This window comes from Festucalex cinctus, chromosome 1 (genome assembly GCF_051991245.1).
Source record: "Festucalex cinctus isolate MCC-2025b chromosome 1, RoL_Fcin_1.0, whole genome shotgun sequence".
NCBI classification, from domain to species: domain Eukaryota; kingdom Metazoa; phylum Chordata; class Actinopteri; order Syngnathiformes; family Syngnathidae; genus Festucalex; species Festucalex cinctus.
In genome coordinates, this window is record NC_135411.1 from 5,613,191 (window position 1) to 5,632,775 (window position 19,585).

At 38.8% G+C, this 19,585-nt stretch overlaps 1 protein-coding gene across 1 annotated transcript; it reads left to right on the top strand.

Annotated features, from left to right (window-relative positions):
* Window positions 1-926: 926 nt before the first annotated feature.
* pitrm1 (pitrilysin metallopeptidase 1) lies at window positions 927-19,290 on the top strand. Its single transcript, XM_077512611.1, has 26 exons — window positions 927-1,166; window positions 1,760-1,868; window positions 2,003-2,109; window positions 2,693-2,844; window positions 2,979-3,093; window positions 3,170-3,266; window positions 3,362-3,522; window positions 5,359-5,485; window positions 5,573-5,661; window positions 7,230-7,358; window positions 7,447-7,560; window positions 9,800-9,896; window positions 9,987-10,121; window positions 11,039-11,177; window positions 11,259-11,375; window positions 12,085-12,214; window positions 13,256-13,376; window positions 13,461-13,703; window positions 15,027-15,127; window positions 15,201-15,321; window positions 15,395-15,445; window positions 16,846-16,958; window positions 17,037-17,162; window positions 17,944-18,089; window positions 18,193-18,295; window positions 18,694-19,290. Exons 1-26 carry the CDS (start codon window positions 1,120-1,122, stop codon window positions 18,785-18,787), a joined length of 3,084 nt encoding a protein of 1,027 aa, XP_077368737.1. The 5' UTR covers window positions 927-1,119; the 3' UTR covers window positions 18,788-19,290.
* Window positions 19,291-19,585: the final 295 nt, after the last annotated feature.

Genomic DNA, 19,585 nt, shown 5'->3' on the forward strand with positions numbered 1-19,585 from the left:
CTTCAGAGAGTGCAGGAGTGAATTGTATCAGTCAGTTCCTCACCTCTCTCCTCGCGAGCCCTGAACTGAGAGCTTTCTCTCCAAGGTGCCGTACATTTTAGAAGGAATACTCCTAATATGGCCTCGTCGTTGTTTTGTGTATATTCACTGATGATATGTAACTGAATTGAGTCCTATGAGTTGTCAAAGGTGTCCTCGTGGGCTCACTCAGTAGTTACTTTACATATACTTCAATGTAATTCTGACACCCTTCATTTCTCAAGCCATTAGTCGCGTATTCGAGTTCCTAGAATGCAATATGATGTAAAATATTTGTTTAAAGTCGTGCAGTATGCACAACCCTCTTTAATTTTAATTATTTAAACTTGTCTCCATACGGTAAACGTGAAGATGTCATGACAAGTCAAGAAATTATTCAGGAGAGAGGACTGCAGAAGGTGGAAAATAAAACGGTTATACAGGGACATCTGCTGGGGAAATGATAAAACTACATTTAAATTTTTTTTCCAGCTACTCTTGCTAAAAAATAATTGTATAATCAATAATAATTTATTAATACCACAATAATAAATTAGACCCCCTCCCCAAAAAAATAAATACATAAATAAAAGGTATTCGCAACATCGCACATTCCAAGATTTAGCACTTACATTTACTGTTTTTCCAAAATTTTCGATCAAAATCAATACGCTTGAAAGGTCTACTCACTCATTCAAACTTCAACACAAAGGAGAAAAAAAAAAAATCCTGCAGACAAATGAGTATTTTTAAACTTATCGATCCATCTAGCAAAAAATGGCGTTCAGTGCGGTTCAGCCAATCACGAGCTGCCGTCCTTTCAATTGACCAATTACAAGCGAGGATGCTGTTGTGTTGCACCGTAGATTTCTATTACTACTGGATGGGTACGATACACGTAAACATTTCAATGCCGGCGTTGTGAGGTCTGCGCTCAGATACCCAGCATGGCTGCTCCGTTTATGAAGTCGCATGACATGAGAGGACGCAGGATACAGTGATGCAACTTGGCGTTATCGTATTATGTCGTAATAAGTGTGTGTACTGGAGCCTAACTTATTGGACGTAGTAGTTTATGAGCTCAAGATAATTTAGTTCGCCATGTTTCGCCAGACGAAGGCGTTGTTCGAGAAACTTCGACATGTCCGGTAAGCTAGCTAGCATTGGTTAGCAACCTAGCTAGCATCATCGTGTAATAATAATGACTCCAATGAACTAATTGTGCAATGACGATGACACTGTTTTAGCTCAGCAGCGTCGTGACCAATGGTTTAAAATAAAGACTGTTGATTTGATACACAAATGAACTGAATATTTGAGCACATTTTGGTACTGCCAGTAATTTGTTATGGAAAGAAATTTTACTTTGTGGGATTTCAGACTGTCCCTGAAGGCAACATTAGACTACGCTATATTCAGTAGAAAAATAAATTTAAGTAAACATTTAAGGAAATTCTAAGTTTTGGGGAAAAGCTGTAATTTAAGATAGTCCCTAAAGCCAACACTAGATTGATTGATGCGTTGTTTGATGGATTTTGAGGACACGAGATGCAATCACTCATTGTGGGCGTAAAAATTCAATTTAAGTCAACACCAGGCTTGATAATAGAAAGGAATAAGTTTCCATTGTAGCCTGGTTTATAATATTTTAGGCGTATTTTAATCAGTGTGCAATAGTCTGCATACTGTTTGTTTGAGAATTAACTAAAATTCATTTTATGAACGTTTCCCCTTAACCTAGTTTAAAGGTCCCACATCTGTCATGGAGACAGAGGAGCACTGCAGCAGCAGTAGAGAAGGCTCTTCAATACACAGCAGGCCAACAAATCCATGGATTTACAGTTAAAGAGGTACAATGGGTCTTTTTTTTTTTTTTGTACAATCACTCAATCATGGAGGACAAAACTGTTATTCCAGACAACTTGATCGATAGACATGACAAATGGCTTAAGTATGAAATGTCATTGTCTTTTTTTCCATGCAGGTCGTGGCCGTCCCTGACTTGTTCCTCACTGCCATCAAGTTGACCCACGATAAAACGGGAGCTCAGTACCTGCACGCGGCCAGGGATGATCCTAACAATCTCTTCAGGTTGCTTAACTCATTCACTCCCTGCCATTTTCACATTTCGCAATCTCGTTCGCTCCCGGCTGTTTTACTGAATTTTGACTGATTTTGCAAGGCCCACAGAATATTATGTTCAATTGCTATAAAAACATGGAACCTACCAAAAGAAAGATTAAAGTCTCTTCTTTCGTCAGGAAAAAAAAAAGTATGTTTCTATCTGTTTCCGTTTTGCAGCAATTAGCATTAGAAGAGAGCTAAATTTCATCAGTTTTCACAAATCTATTTAAAATTCGAAGTAATTTAGCTTTTTTTCTAGATGGCCCTGGTTGATCTCCTTAGCTCTGCTGCCATCTGCTGGCCGTTTGTGTAATAACTACCATTTCTGCAACCGTTCTTTGCAGTTGAGAGGCTGCATCATCATGCTCTAGCATAAAAAACAATAAACAAAAAAAACATATAAATACGTCTTTGGGACACTTAAAACATAAAACAAAATGTATTTACACGTTATTGGGAGCAAATGAGTTAAAAAAAACAAACAAACAAATAAACGTGGATGTGCTGTATTAGCTGTTGCTACGCTCAAACTCCGCTCTGGCCCTTTCAGCGTGCAGTTCCGGACCACCCCCATGGACAGCACGGGGGTCCCTCACATCCTGGAGCACACGGTGCTGTGCGGGTCCCAAAAGTATCCGTGCAGAGATCCTTTCTTCAAAATGCTCAATCGGTCGCTGTCCACGTTCATGAACGCCTTCACAGGTACAAATGGGAACACCGATAATCAATTTTATTGAGGGCGGATTCGTCACTGATCGTTTTCATCATGTAAATTTGAACAAATATGAAAAAATCTCAACTTTAAAGTGACTCAATGTGGTGTTCCTTGCCAACAGCCAGCGACTACACCATGTATCCGTTCTCCACGCAGAACGCAAAAGACTTCCAGAATCTTCTGTCCGTCTACCTGGACGCCGTGTTCTTCCCGTGCTTGCGGGAGCAGGACTTCTGGTGAGTGTTTGGAACTTTCTGGTTGTTGTTTCGTTTTGTATCTTGTCCCGTGGCGTCACAATCGAAAACTTTTCAGGCAGGAGGGCTGGAGGCTGGAGAACGAAGACCCCACCGACGCCAGCTCGCCTCTGGTCTTCAAAGGCGTGGTCTTCAACGAGATGAAAGGAGCCTTTGTGAGTCCGAGTCGTCACCTGAAACCGAAACGACACCAAATCCCGACTCGTGACGACTGTTTTTGTTTTGTTTTTTGTTTTTTGCTTCCTGCCAGTCTGACAACGAGCGCCTGTACGCTCAGCACCTCCAGAACAAACTTTACCCCGACCACACGTATTCGGTGGTGTACGGTGGCGAGCCGCTGGCCATCCCCGACCTCACCTGGGAGCAGCTCAAGCACTTCCACGCCACACACTACCACCCCAGCAATGCCAGGTAACACCCCCCCCCCCCCCACCCACACACACACACACGTCGCTATCGGAGTGCCAAGTTAGTAGTAGGAAGCAGGATGTAAAATTTAACACTTACACTCACTCACTCTTCCACTATTTTCTTGAAAGCAAATGTTGAGGTTGTTGTGTGAACGCGCACGCAGTTTTGACCCTATGCCTGCTTTTTCGGGTTCTGTGGAAAAGGCGGGTAAAAGTCTCATTATGGGTTTAAATTGTATCATTTTTGTAGGCTCTCAGTGTCAAACAAGCACTTTTTTTGTGCATTACAAGGCACAGTCTATTATGGTCAAGACTTAACTCTTTTTACTGCCACGTTATCAAAACGTTATCATTCACGTCATCCTTGAAAACGTTCTATTTCGTCAGATTTCGTCATCTTTCATTGTAATCTGATACACGGGCAGCCCATTGAAGAGATACAATGCTGCCATCTGGTGGCCATAGTTAGTGAGTGTTTTTGATTCCACAGCTCATTGACCAGGCAGCGCTGCACTTAGATGTTGCACTGCCCATTGATTAAAACAAACAAAACAAAACAAAAAATGCTGCCATCTGGTGGCCATAGTTTATGAGTGTTTTTGATTCCACAACTCATTGACCAGGCAGGGCTGCACTTAGATGTTGCACTGCCCATTGATTAAAACAAGCAAACAAAACAAAAAAACGTAGTTGATGTCATTTAACGTTTATGGTGGCCTACATTGTGATTTTATTAATAGTTTTTGGCAGTCAAACAGTTAAAAACTTTTGCAGAAACTGTGTAAAAGAAGATAATGCTGTGTTTTCCGTGTGCAAAAGGCACAATGCCAAGTCACAAATTTTGTGGAAATCTGCCACTCTGACAGGGACTTGAATGGATTATTTTCTTGTCTCTGTTCCAGAGACTGTTTGTTTTTATTTTATTTTTTTTAACCTTTATTTAACCAGGATAGTCCCGTTAAGATAAAAAAAATATATATATTTTTCAAGGGAGTCCTGGGCAAGAGGCAGCAAAACAGTTTACGTTACCGTTATAAATAAAAGTTTCACTTACAATCACATACAAATGATATAAAACAGTTACAAATCAATGAGGCCGTCTCAAGTGCTCTTAATCTGGATCTAAAATTGTTCACTGAAACAAGTTCCGTTAGTTAGACTGTAACGGCTATGCAGCATTTTTCTGCCTTTTATTGTTATAATTGTTTAATTTTTCGTAAACTGCACTGGCGGATTGACTGACAGCATTTTCCACCTTTTTTTTTTTTTTTGTTCCCCCCCCTGGCTGTTATGTATTAACCCATTAAGACCTAAAGCACCTGAAAAAACATGCCTCTAAAACTTAAGGGTGACTTTAGAATCACCTCCCAAAACCTAGTGTTTTATTGGAAATTCAACAATATTAAAAATAATTGATATCTCAGCTCCTGAAGCAGATACATAATTCCAAAATCATTTCAGAGTTTACACCTCTGGTGTTCACATAAACCTCTATAACAGTGCCAGCCAACATTATCGAGAGGGAATTACAATAAATTAACTTAAGAATATATTGAGTTTGCTTATTTTGCTGCATAGAAAAATTTAATTCTTTCATGAGATAATAAAAATGTCATTTCCTTGGGTACATGTTAAATATCGCAACAACATCAATATGGCTATATTCAGCAACTTTATCGCATGATTTTCGAATATCGTGCAGCGCTAGGTGACATCCACCTTGGAAAGGCTTTAAATTGTTGTGTAAAAAAGGGTTCGAAAGGTTTGCAATTTGCCCGCAATCCGCAACGTGGCCCCTGTTGGTGTGTGTAAGCTGTTGTGCATGATTGTTCCTCAGGTTCTTCACCTATGGAGACCTTCCTCTGGAGCAACACCTGAAGCAGATTGACCAGGAGGCGCTGTCCAAGTTTCAACGCATCCATCCCGACACCCGAGTCCCGTCTCAGCCGCACTGGACCAGTCCCGTGAGCGCTCGAAAAAAAAAACAAAAGTCTCGAGGATGCTAAACGTAAATCGCGTGTGGTTTAAAACGTGTTCGTTGCCGTGTTCAGAGGGAAGAGCACGTGACCTGCGGTCCCGACGCGATGGCTCCCGACGCCGCGCGACAGAACACACTGTGTGTCAGTTTCCTGCTGGGAGAGTAAGACAACACGTTCATTTTGAGTCATTAGTGAGTAGGGAAAAAATGGCGAGTTGATTTGCAATCCTAATGTCTCTGGTGGAGTAAATTATATTGTTTTTGTGTAGTATGGGCATTTTATTTACTTTTTAACTCTTTGACTGCCAAAAACGTTTAATAACGGTTAGTAAAATCACGACGTATGCCGCCATAAGCGGTAAATGACGTCAACTTAAGTTAAGTTCACAAATTTGTCACACAAAATCCATTTGAATAGAAAAACATGCTATTTTAAATGCGTATTCTATATGCGATGAAATACGAAGCTTAAAGCTGCTGGACGCAGAAAATTCCATTTTGAATCACTACTGCCACCGAAAAAATGTGGCCGAAAAATGAAACTACACATCCAAATCCAGTACAAAGAGTACCCATTGTGAACAGCTAAGATGTTAATCTACTAATTAGAAGATGTTTCAGTCAGAAATGGTCAAATAAAAATGCTACTGTGAAGATATTTTTAGGGATGTAACGATATCCAAACATCACGATACAATATTGTCACAATATGAAGGTTACGATACGATAATTATCACACTATTGTGGGGAGGTTGGTGTTATAAAAAAACGTTATAATAGTGTAAAAAAACAAACAAAAAAAACAATATTGTGCTTTTGTCCATAACAGCAATGCATATAAACCACCTACAATCTCCGATAACACTTAATATTGAGGCACTTATTTGCTAATGCACGCACACATTGAGTTCCTCAACATATTGACTTGGTTCACAAGCAGATTACGTTCCCTTTCATCTGGATTTTAATAGGAATGGGCGAGTACCGATACCAGGTATGGGTATCGGGCCGATACCAGGTATGGGTATCGGGCCGATACCAGCCTTTTTCTCCAAGTACTCGAGTACTGGTGACGCAGACGAATACAAGCGACCGATGGCAGAGGGGGAAGACGTGAAGTGAGTCCTCCTTGCCTGTAAGTGGCGCTAACTTGCAGCAGTTTTTCACCAAAACTTCTGGAAATACTTCAAAATTGTGAATCTTAAACTAAAAGAGCATTTTTGTGTTTTATTTTGAGCGTTAAGACTATTGAAGAGTGACTGTGCTGTTTTGTTTTTGTCAAAATTAAAGGAAATATATTTGTTCAAAAATATCTTTTAGTGATTTTTTTTTATTTGTCAAAATGTACGACTGGTATCGGCAGTTGGTATCGGTGAGTACTGAGGGTCTGAGTATCGGTATCGGTCTGAAAAAAAGTGGTATCGAACATCCCTAGATTTTAAACATAGAAGGGCCAAAACATGCCTTGTGAAAATTAAACTGCAGTAAAAAAAAAAAATAGCCACCAGAGGGTGCTAGAACAGCACAAATGGAAGTCAAACAGACTTTTTAACAGATATCCTGCTTTTAATATTGTGACATGACGACGACGACGACAATATATTGTGGCAGTTTTAATATCGCGTTATCACCATATTGCCGTTATCGTTACATCCCTAGATATTTTTAGACAAATCGTTCCATAGAGCAACTTTACGATGCGAAACTCAGCCCGACGTTTCCCTCCGCAGTATCACCGACACCTTCGAAGCCTTCACCCTCAGCCTGCTGTCTTCTCTGATGACAGCCGGTCCCAACGCTCCCTTCTACAAAGCTCTCATCGAGCCCAAAATTGGAACGGACTTCTCCTCGGTGGTCGGGTGAGACGCGCAGCAGGAGGAGAAAGTTTGGAGTGGGCGTTTAAACGTCTCGGCGCGGCCAACGCGATGTCGTTTTTGTGTTGCGCAGATACGACGGCAGCACCAAGGAGGCGTCGTTCAGCATCGGCCTGCAGGGGATGGCCGAGGGGGACGCGGAGAAAGTCAAGAACGTCATACATCAAACTATCGACGACATCATCGAGTAAGTCGGAGCGGGGATGTGTCAGGTTTACCTGTTTGACATTTATTAACTCATTCACTTCCAGCCATTTTCACATTTCGCAATCCCGTTCACTCCCGGCTGCTTTACTGGATTTTGACTGATTTTGCAAGGCCCACAGAATATTGTTTTCAATTGCTATAAAAGCATGGAACCTATCAAAAGAAAGATTAAAGTCTCTTCTTTCATCAGGAAAAAAAGTATGTTTCTATCTTTTTCCGTTTTGCAGCAATTAGCATTAGAAGAGAGCTAAGTTTCATCAGTTTTCACAAATCTATTTAAAATAGGAAGTAATTGAGCTTTTTTTCTAGATGGCCCTGGTTGATCTCCTTTGCTCTGCTGCCACCTGCTGGCCGTTTGTGTAATAACTACCATTTCTGCAACCGCTCTTTGCAGTTGAGAGGCTGCATCAAAGCCTTCTGTATGCTCTAGCATAAAAAATGTATAAATACGTCTTTGGGACACTTAAAACATGAGAAAAAAACGTATTTACACGTTATTGGGAGCAAATGAGTTAAACACGACACAAAAAGGAGAGAAACCAAAACATTTGCCAGGAGAGAGGAGAGGAACTGACTGATACAATTCACTCCTGCACTCTCTGAGGATTCCTCCCCTCACCCTCTCTATTTAGTTGGTTTTCACGCCCCGAGTTACATGGGCGTTCCAACACTAAAAATGCAAATGCAAAACATAGTTGAAACACCGTGTACTTGTTTGTCTGTGTGTGCGCATGTGAGTGGAAAATTGCTGAGTACATTTGTGGTCAAGTTTGCAATCATTTCTTAACAGAAAACGGGCGCAACGTATAGGTTAGATGTTCTTGTGCTCATGATCATCTCCTGATAGGGTTAGGCTATGTGAATGTGAGTGTGGAGCAGAGCAAAGCATTCTTCATTGCAAGCAGAAGCAGTTTTTCATTGCAGCAAATGTATGATAACTATATTTACAATGATTCCTACAGTATGGATCTGGGATTATTTTCTCACATTTTTCACCTCAATTTTCAAATGTTCATTTTCTTTCTCTGACTGTGACAATTATACAAATGGATAACCCGCTCATCATATTGTGATGGTTTTCGGTCATATTATTCGGACAACAAGTCACACTTACTCGGGTGCATCAACACGATTGGGGAACGGGGTTTTTTTTGGTGCCAGCCAGAGCGCGACTGCTCTTGGTCTCAGTTTTTGTAAAATAAATGTACCCACAAAAAATATGACTTATAGTGTGATTTTTTTTTTTTTTTTTTTTTCTTGATGCATTTTTTTGACTAGTGCAACTTGTCCAAAAAATATTGTAAACAAATGGACAAATTAAATTTGAAATAAGAATTTCTGGAAACCAACCAAATACAAATTCCATTGTTCAATTGATGTCATGTAGGGAATTGATGGAGGGGAAGGGAAATTGCTTATAATTGGGTTCTGTGCATTGCTCAAGATCGCGGCCTGTGACCGCGACCTGTGACCTCAACACATGCTGCCGCCTCCATCCTTCTCCGTTAAAATTTGCTAATTTTAATGGCACAAATATACAACTTTATCTCTCGCAAATTTGCCGCTTTATAATGTCGCAAATATTTGAGTTTTTTTTTTTTTTTTTTCTTAATTTGTGGGGGTGGTTTTTTTTGGGGGGGGGGATTTGTTTTTTGCAAATTTGCCACTTTGTAATTAAGTATTTTTTTCTCGTAATTTTTTCTTGTTTTTTCTCGGAGTATTAACTACTCTCTTAAAAAAATATATATATATATATATATATATATATATATATATATATACCTCTCCCTAATACACCATCGTATTCACTTGATAGCCATCAGCTGAAAGTTACACGACCAACCCCAATTTCTGATCACGTGATCGGATTTGTACAAAAATTGAGGAATGCTGAAAATTCAGGTTAATATTTTCTACCTAAATAAAAAGGCCAAATTTCATAGGCACACGTGATTTTCTTTATTCGGCCACCAAAAAAATGAGGTGGGGAGGGGGGGTAAATTTAATCCCTGGTCTTGGAGATTGACACATACTGGTGCCAGTTAAGTCTTTTGTTGCAACTGTGATTTGCCAATTTGAGGGCTTTTTTTTTAAATTGAAAGGAGATAGTTTTTTTTTTTTTTTCAATGTTTTCCCTGACCTTTTTTTTCCCGTGCAAAAGACACATGCAGATGTGTTAGTTCTTGACTTTTTGTCAACATATTTCTCCCTCTCGTCAGAACGGGCTTCGAGGACGAGAGGATTGAGGCTCTCCTTCACAAGATCGAGATCCAGATGAAGCACCAGTCCACCAACTTTGGCCTCTCCTTGGCCTCGGTGAGCACATGCTGATCCGCACGTTTTTAGAACCTGGTGAGTTTTTTTTTTTTTGTTTTTTTTTTGTTGAGCCGGAGTCTGCTTGTGTAGTACATCGCGTCATCGTGGAACCACGACGGCGACCCGGTGGAGCTTCTGCAGATCAACGACAACGTCCGCAAGTTCAGAAGAGCCCTGGAGGAGAACCCGCATTTCCTCCAGGACAAAGTCCGGCACTACTTTAAGGTTTGTGTGAGGGGACCTGCAGATTACTGGTAGGGCTGGATCATATAGCATGAAATGAAAAATAATATTTACCAATAACCGGCGCTGATATTGGGCATTTTGACGAATATCAGTGTTGGCCTTTTTTTCAAAATCTGACAGTTGATAAAAGGTAAAGCTAAAAATTTTAATCTCAGGGAACTATTTTTTAAATTTTTCTTTAACCTTCTGAACCTTTAATTATTGTTCGACATTAAAACAAATGTGAAAGTTTAAGATTTCAGGATTTTATTTTTTTGTTTTAATTTTGGAAAAAACAGAGCTATGGTATTTACTTCTTTAAGTTTCTATTTAGCTTTTTAAGATGTACTGATAACCTTGGGAGCTCCCTGACCATTTTTAAAAAAAAAAATTTTTATTTTATTTATTTTAGAAATTTAAAGTGAAGTTGTCAGTTTTTTGTAACTTTTTTTTCCCTTTTTAACATTTAAAATTAAGTATATTATCTAAGATTTTTTTTTTAATCTGCATTTTGAAAAGTCTGGAAAAATTGTTCAATAAGCATTAATGCTTTAAAACATTACAACAAAGTCAAGATTGGCATTTGTATTTGAACGATTGCCCCCTTTTTTTCTTTTTTTTGAATGAAAAATATCTGCTTCAAATTTCGATTATCGGCCTCCTTGACTACTAATAATCGCCATCTGTCATTCAGCCCTGAGGGAAAAAAAAAAAAAAGGTTTATCTCTAATATTAAGTGTGATTTTTCTCCCATCAATTACAATTAAAAAAAAAAAAAACATTAAAAAAAAATGTTTACTGTTTCTGGTATTTATTTTTCGTACTGAGCAATAAATTAACATCAATTAATCATCCAACCCTAATTACATGATCAAATCCGACGCCTTCACCTGACTGGATTTCTTTGCGTCGTCCAGGACAACACGCACAGACTGACCCTCTCCATGAGTCCTGACGACTCCTACCTGGACAAGCAGGCCTCGGCCGAGCAGCGCAAGCTCCAGGAGAAGATCAGCGCGCTATCCGACAGCGACAAGGAGGACATTTATGAGAAAGGTGTGTGTCGTCAAACTTTAAGAGATGCCACAACTTTTCAAGGTTTCGGGTTATGAGCTTTGTTACTACCTTTGTGTTCAGGTCTGCTGCTGCTGGACGCTCAAAGTAAAACACAGGACGCGTCGTGTCTGCCTGCACTCAAAGTGTCCGACATCGCGCCCACCATAGCCGTCACGCCTGTGCACATGACCGACGCAGGTAACATACCACCACATTTGTTGTATTTATTTTTTTGTTCCCCCTCTGACCTTTGTCTCATTGTGTCACTCTGATTTCTAGCAATGAGGTTCTGTTGGCTGAAATGTTTTTCCTTAACTCATTCACTCGCCGCCATTTTCACATTTCGCAATCCCGTTCGCTCCCAGCTGTTTTACTGGATTTTGACGGATTTTGCAAGGCCCACAGAATATTGTGTTCGATTGCTATAAGGGCATGGAACCTATCAAAAGAAAGATTAAAGTCTCTTCTTTCATCAGGAAAAAAAAAAGTATGTTTCTATCTGTTTCCGTTTTGCAGCGATTAGCATTAGAAGAGAGCTAAGTTTCATCAGTTTTCGCAAATCTATTTAAAATTGTAAGTAATTGAGCTTTTTTTCTACATGGCCCTGGTTGATCTCCTTTGCTCTGCTGTCACCTGCTGGCCGTTTGTGTAATAACTACCATTTCTGCAACCATTCTTTGCAGTTGAGAGGCTGTATCAAAGCCTTCTGTATGCGCTAGCATAAAAAAAAAAAAAAAACAAACGTATAAATACGTCTTTGGGACACTTAGAACATTAAAAAAAACATTTATACGTTATTGTGAGTAAATGAGTTAATATGTCTCCTTTAATTAACCTTAAAAATGACACAACTGTGATTTTGGTGCTTTTTTTTCCCTTTTTTTTTCTCTCGTCTTCTGATGCACAGGCGGTGTTGCACTCCAGTTGTGCGAGCAGCCCACCAACGGCTTAGTGTACTTCCGGGCCATGTGCAGCCTCAACACGCTGCCTGAGGACCTGAAGCTTTATGTGCCGCTCTTCTGCAGCGTCATCACCAAGTGAGGCCGCCTCCTCCTCCTTTCTAGTATTTCTTTTGGAAAATAAAATCATTTGATTAAAACAATGTATATTTTTTTAAATTGCCCTGCAATTGGTTGGCAACCAGTCCAGGGTGTACGCCGCCTACTGCTCAAAGCCAGCTGAGATCGGCTCCAGCACCCCCCGTGACCCTTGTGAGGAATATGCGGTCAAGAAAATGGATGGATGGATATTTTTTAAAATTTATTAAGTCTTTATTTATAAGTTTTCTTTGTTTTTTTTGTTTTTTTTGTTTTTTTAATCTTTTTTGAGAAAAGTCTTATGAATAAATTTTTGGGAGCGAGAAGTGTATTTTGACATAATGTAAGGCAATATTAAACACATTTAAAAAAAAATAATAATTGAGCAAATATTGTTGTAAAATTTGTAAAAAATCGTTTCAAGAAAACTATAAAAAAAAAAAAAAGTCATTTTTGAAATCACTTTTTTAAAATTGCTTGTGTTATGCAACAAACTGATTTTTTAGAAAATGTGTTATACTGAAAAATAACACTTGAAAAAAGTTTATTTTAAAATTTAATTTGAAAACAGATATGGAAAGTCTTTATTTATTTGTTTATTTATTTATTTACTTTCAAAAACGCAATGTTCTATTTATGTGTACCTTTTGCTAATCACTAAAAAGAGAAGAAAAAAAATGCCCCTAAAAGTTTCAGAATTTTTAGAATATTTTTTACTTCGCCAATTTTTTATAAGAATTTTTTTTTTTTTACATGTATTTATTTATTTATTTATTTATAAAATTGATTTGGAACAGTTTTAGGAGGGAATGTATTTTACTGAGAAGAAAGCTTTTTTTTTCTTTTTAAGGTTTGCTTTAAAAAAATAAAATAAAATTATTCACATTTTGTCACAATATACTTATTTTTTTCCCTATTTTTTAATGAAAAAAAAATCAATTGTAATGGATTTCTGTGGGGGGAAAAAAATCTGAGATTATATTTTAAGGCCACACATTCAACAAAATTGTTGCTTGTTTGCGTTTACTTGTGTGTTTTCAGGATGGGTTGTGGCTCCCTGGACTACCGTCAGCAGGCCCAGCAGATGGATCTGAGGACTGGCGACATGTCCGTGTCCCCCCAAGTCATCCCCGACTGCACCCACATGGACACGTTGGAGCAGGTAAAGCTTCACTTGGCTACCCGGACCCGAAATCATGCAAAAAAAAAAAAAAAAGTGATGTTGTGCCCTCATTTCCTCTCTCAGGGTGTCCTCCTGTCCTCCTCCTGCTTGGAGAGGAACCTCCCTGACATGTTCCGGCTGTGGGGGGACATCTTCAACAGCCCCCGCTTTGACGACCGGGAGCACTTGCGGGTGCTGGTGATGATGGCGGCGCAGGAGCTGGCCAACGGGATCTCCTACTCCGGCCACGTGTACGCCATGACGCGGGCCGGACACCTGCTGACGCCGGCCGGAGAACTCCTGGAAACCTTCGATGGGATGGACCAGGTAGCGCAATTGGGAGACATTTTCAAGAAATGTCCTTCAATCGTGATTTTTTTTTGTTTTTTTTTGCTTTATATTTCACTGTCGTGATGTTTTGCTGGCGTGTGCTTACGAATGGAAGAAATGTTCTCCATTTGATTGATTGGGTTTTATTAAAGGGGCTGTCTGCCGGATTCACTCAGGAAAATGCACTTTTTAAATACACGATGTACACACTTTAACTTTCTCTCAGTTTACACATCTGTGTTTTTGTTCATCTTTTGCCATTTTGTGTTTGTTTTGTAAACAGCGGGACATTTCTGTGGAAAGACAGTATTTGCAAGTATTATTATTATTTTTTTTTCCACTCACTCACTCACAGAAGCTTACGTGTGTGAATGAGTGAGTGGAAAAAAAAATCTGTAAATTATTTGAGCTGTTTTAAATTTGACAAGGTCGTAGAATTTAATAGTATTTAATTTAATGAATAACGGATTTGTTGGTTCTATATAATGTGAGTGATGTAATTATTGGCTCTTTTTTTTTTTGTAATTTAAAGACAGATTGTGTGTTGATTTTGTGTTTTTTTCCACACAATAAATTAGGTATGACAAAAATAATGTACAATATGATGTATACGATGACTTCTTATTCAGAATATCTTTGGTTTTATATCGATACTAGTGTTGTTCCGATACCGTTTTTTGGACCCCGATACCGATACCCAACTTTGCAGTATCGGCCGATACCGATACCATACCGATACTTAAGGGTTTTTTTCTCCTCAACATGAAAAAGCTGTCATGCTATTGGTTCCGAGCATTCAAGGGCCAATCGGATATCTTAGATGGGCATGCAGTCAACATGTCACATATCAATGAATGTCGTGCACCAGCAAGACACAAGATGCTGCATCCAAAACCCTATATTAGCGTTGGAATTCATGGTATCGGCATGTTACTTGTGAGTAGTCACCGATACAGATACCACTGTTTTAATGCAGTATCGGCACCTTTGCCGATACCAGCATCGGTATCGGAACAACACGAATCGATACCTAAGGTTTTGGATATTTTTCTTTTAATATTTTCTACGTGTGATTTCCAGCACAATTTTGCATCAATTATAACGCCAAGACATTTGATTCCATTTACTCTTTTCAATTTCAATTGAGTCAACAATGATTTTGATTGGATGTCTAATTAGTCTATTCCCAAAGATTATAAACTTTGTCTTATCTAAATTCAATGATAATTTGTATCAAACAACTAAAAAAAATAAAATAAATACATTTAGCTGTTTTTCCACAGTAGTCAGATTTTCTCCATGTGCCGTTGCGATCCTCAGGTGAAGTTCATGAAGAGGATAGCGGAGATGTCGGACCTGACCCCGGTCATGCGCATGCTGCCCAGGATCAAGAAGCACCTCCTCAACCCCAACAACATGAGGTGAGGTGTCGCTCGTTTTCCCACCTTCCCGCTCACGGGGGTGAAACGACTCATTTTTTGGACGTTCCTCCAGGTGCGCCATCAATGCCACGCCTCAGCGGGCGTCCGAGTCGGTGGCCCACCTGGAGAGCTTCGTGAAGGACGTGGCTGGCAACCGGAAGCAGTTCAAAGCCGTGCGGCCAAATGTGGTGGAGGTACGAGAGTGACGTGACGGACGGAGCGCTTGACCTCGCCTCGTGTTGACGCGCTGTCATGTTTCTCCACTAGAGGCCGCTGGATGTCCGCAACGGATCCGGAGCCAGCAGGACTCTTGTGGCTGTAAGTCTTTTGTTTTCATCTTTGCTTAAAATGACTTCATTACATCCTCCCCTGACTTTTTTTTTTTTAGAATTCAGCCCCCAGAAGCCAGTGTTGCTCAGAAACATGAAATCTGGTAGACTTGTATTTTAGAGATCAACCGATATGGCATTTTCACGGCCGATATCGATTATTAGTAGGGACGCTGATAACCGATATTTGGGGCCGATATTCATTGTGTAAAAGGGAAAAAATTGGCATCAAAACCTCAACCTCCAACTCTTAAAATAAGAATATATTTATCGAACAACTTTTAGGGATAATTTACTATTGGAGTTAAAAATAAATAAATAAATAAAATGAGCATCTTTGTTTTAAAAACCTAATGTTTCATCAAAAAAAATTTTTTTTTAATAATTATATGCCTATAGTTACCTTTTGGAAGGGCTTAAAATACCGTGGTGTAATCCCTTTAAAAATGTAAGAAAAGGTTGTTTTCAAACAAGAAAATCTTAAATAGCTCTGTGTTGCTTTCTACAGTAAATAAAGTTTTTAAAAATTTTAAAATATCTGAAGTAAAATATTACAATTTTACTTATCTTTGTTTTAATTTCAAACAAAAACAGAAGGTGTCAGCAGCATCTCTGAAAATTTAAATAATTAGTTAACACTTTTTAAAATTGATCTATTATTGGGCTTAAGATTCTTCAAAATGGCTAATGCCAATATTTGTCAAAATGTTGAATATCAGTGCTGATAATCGGTCTAATGTCTATCATTAGTAGACCCACAAAAAAAAAAAAGTCTCAAGAAAAGCTATGCTTTGAAATGTACATGTCTGCCATTTTGGAAGTTAAGTTTGATGACACACCATAAAACACCAATTGGCAGGACTTTGGACATTCAGCCCGCAAAACCGGTTTCACTTGACTTTATGAATTTTGGTAGAGGAGACGATGAACAAAAAGAAAAAAGAAAAGTCTCAAGAAGCCATGTCTGAAATGACACAGGAAGTCAACCACCTTGGTTTGAAATGACCGTCGTTTTAGACCATTTCCAGAAGTCTGAGCCAGTTCTGCTTCGAAACACAAAATTTGCGAGGCATGTCTATCACGAGTTGCTCAAAACGGCCATTTTGATTTCATTTGGCCATTTTCCCGGAGGGACTTTTGATTCTTGTCAAAATCAAAGCAACTATCCTAAACAGATGGATGATGCAAAATTGCCCAGAATTAGTTTTCAGTTTGAGATCACACCCAGAAGAGAGTCACAAGTTCTCCTTCACGCAATAACTCAACTTCAAACTTCTTCCAAACACATCAAGGGTCCGTGTTTGTCTTTTGCTTGATGTTTTTTCTTAATCACTAAGATCCCGAAATGCAGCTTCTAAATGCTTGACTGGCCTCACTTTCTTTTTCCAGGATCCAAATTTCCAGCCCTGTCACATGAAGACTTTCTTCCAGCTGCCGTTTCCCGTCAACTTTGTCAGCGAGTCCGTCCGCACCGTCCCCTACAGCCACCAAGACTACGCCAGGTTTTCTTTTGCAATTGATTACGCTGCCGCAGTAACAGGAAGATGACTACTGAGCAACTTCGCTTTCTCTGTGGCCAGTCTTTGCGTGCTGGGAAGGATGATGACAGCCAAGTTTCTCCACGGAGAGATCCGAGAGAAGGGCGGGGCCTACGGTGGTGGAGCCAAGATGGGCGGGGGCGGCCTGTTCTCGTTTTACTCTTACAGGTGCCAAGATGTTTCATTGACGTGAATGTTTAGACACGCGATGATTTACATGAATGAGAATCGTTAAAAAAAATTAAATAAAATAAAATAAATAAATAATAAATTGAAAATACCAAAAACATTTGAAGAAAATACACTTGTAAATTGGGATTAAACTGCAATATTTCTTATTAAAAAAAATAAAATAAAAAAGTTAACAGAAATATCACACAAAATAATACAGAAATATTATTTGCAAATTTGTGAATGTTAGAAAAAAAATAATTCAGAAATTTTAGAACAATAGTGGACAAAAGAATAGACAATTAGTATAAAAAGTAGACAAATATTTGAGGACAGGAAAAGTAATACAAAAGTGAAATATTAGACCAAAACCACAACGGTTATATAAAATACGCAAATGTAGAAATATATTTTTTTTTAATGTATTTTTTTTTAAAGATTTTATTTTGGAGGGTGAGTTAAAAGGCCAGGCATAAAAACTTGCAAAATTAAAAAGAAACAAAGATGCATTTTTTTTTTTTTTTTTTTTTTTTAAAGATGCATTTTTTAAATACATTACAATGAAACAAAGTAACAATGCAAAAATATTTGTCCAAAAGAATACAAAAAATACAAATAAAAAAAAAATCTAACGTAAGATTTTAGACAAGAAAAATATTATTAAATAAAATATAAACATATTAGGCAAAATAGACACCAAAGTGTCATTCATTAAATCACAAAGTGTTGAAACGTTTGAATACATTTATTCTCCTCCTTTGCATGTGTGCCAAAAAAGGGATCCAAACTCGGTCCAGACGCTCTCCGCCTTCAGCAAAGGTGTCGACTGGGCCAAGTCGGCCAAGTTCAACCAGCAGGACATCGACGAAGCCAAGCTGTCCGTCTTCTCCGCCGTCGACTCGCCTGTGGCGCCCTCGGGCAAAGGTCACAATCGCACATCTGCCGTTGTGGAAAAACGCAGTAGCGGGGTACGCCCACGTCGAGTACTTGATGTTTTTTTTTTTTTTTTTTTTTTTTTTTGATGCAGGAATGACCTTATTCCTAAGCGGAATCACAGACGAGATGAAGCAGCAGCACCGCGAACGCCTCTTTGCCGTCACCCGGGAAAACCTGCTGGACGTGGCTGAGAGGTTTCAACTTAATACGTTGCACATTCCTTCTCCAACTTGATATTTATCTCTTCCAGCCTCCCAACATAAACAAAACATTTTGTCATGTTTTTTTTTAAACAAGAAAAATAGCACTTTGAGGACATAAATGTAAATAATTGAATCGTTTTTAACATACTATTCTATTTCAATAGACATTGTGCTGTCCCTTCTGTTGTGTGCACATTGGCCACCTGGGGGCAATAGAGTACAAATTGATATGCACCCACAACTCCTCAGTAAGCTGCAGTAAATTAGCAATTTTTCCACAAAGAATAAATAACATTTGCCTTTGAGTATTGCTATTTTGTAGAAGGATTTACCGACAAAAACAATTTCGAAAATAATCCAAAAATGTTTTGCGTTTGTGTTTGGCGCAGGTACCTGAGCGTCGGGAACAAGACGTGCGGCGTCGCCGTCCTGGGCCCGGAGAACGACGGCATCAAGAAAGATCCGTCGTGGGTGGTGAAATAAACCGTATGTGAAAAGATTCTGTACATATTTAGACGACAAGACGAATAAATTATCATGTTGGAATTAGAAGGCCACAGACCATTTTGGTGGCTAAGGTGACATGTTTTTGTCATTTGCATCTGAACTTGGTGTCTCTTCTTTCATGACGAAAAAAATATATATATATTTGTATCTTTCGTTTTGCAGCAAATTAGCATTAGAGTATAGCTAAGTTTAATCATTGTTCACAAATCTGTTTAAAACTGTGGGGAAAAGAGCTTTTTTCAACATGGCCCTGGTTGATCTCTTATACTCTGCTGCCACCTACTGGCCGTTTTTGTAATAACTACCATTGTTTCAACCGTTCTCTTCAGTTCAGGGGCTGCATCAAAGCCTTCTGTATGCTCTAGCACAGTAGTGTCAAACATACGGCCCACGGGCCGGATCAGGCCCGGAAAAGGGTTTAATCCGACCCGCAAGATGATTTTGTAAAGTAAAAAATAAATAAATAAATAATAATTGTAGTGTCAGACTAATTAATCAGCCGGCCACAATCAAAATACATGAAATTTGTAATTCCACAAGCAGTTCTCATGAGCAATAAAACTTGTACGGGGGAATCGTCCTGGATGTCATTATTTTACACACAATTTAAAGTTACGATTTGTTGGATTATTATTATTATTATTATTATTTATTTATTTATTTTAATCATAGATGGACATAAACGTGTTAAGTGTGGCACAAATTCAATTACTGGTAACACAAATAGATATGACAAGTATTAGCGTCCTTATAACGTCATTAACGGCGCCACGT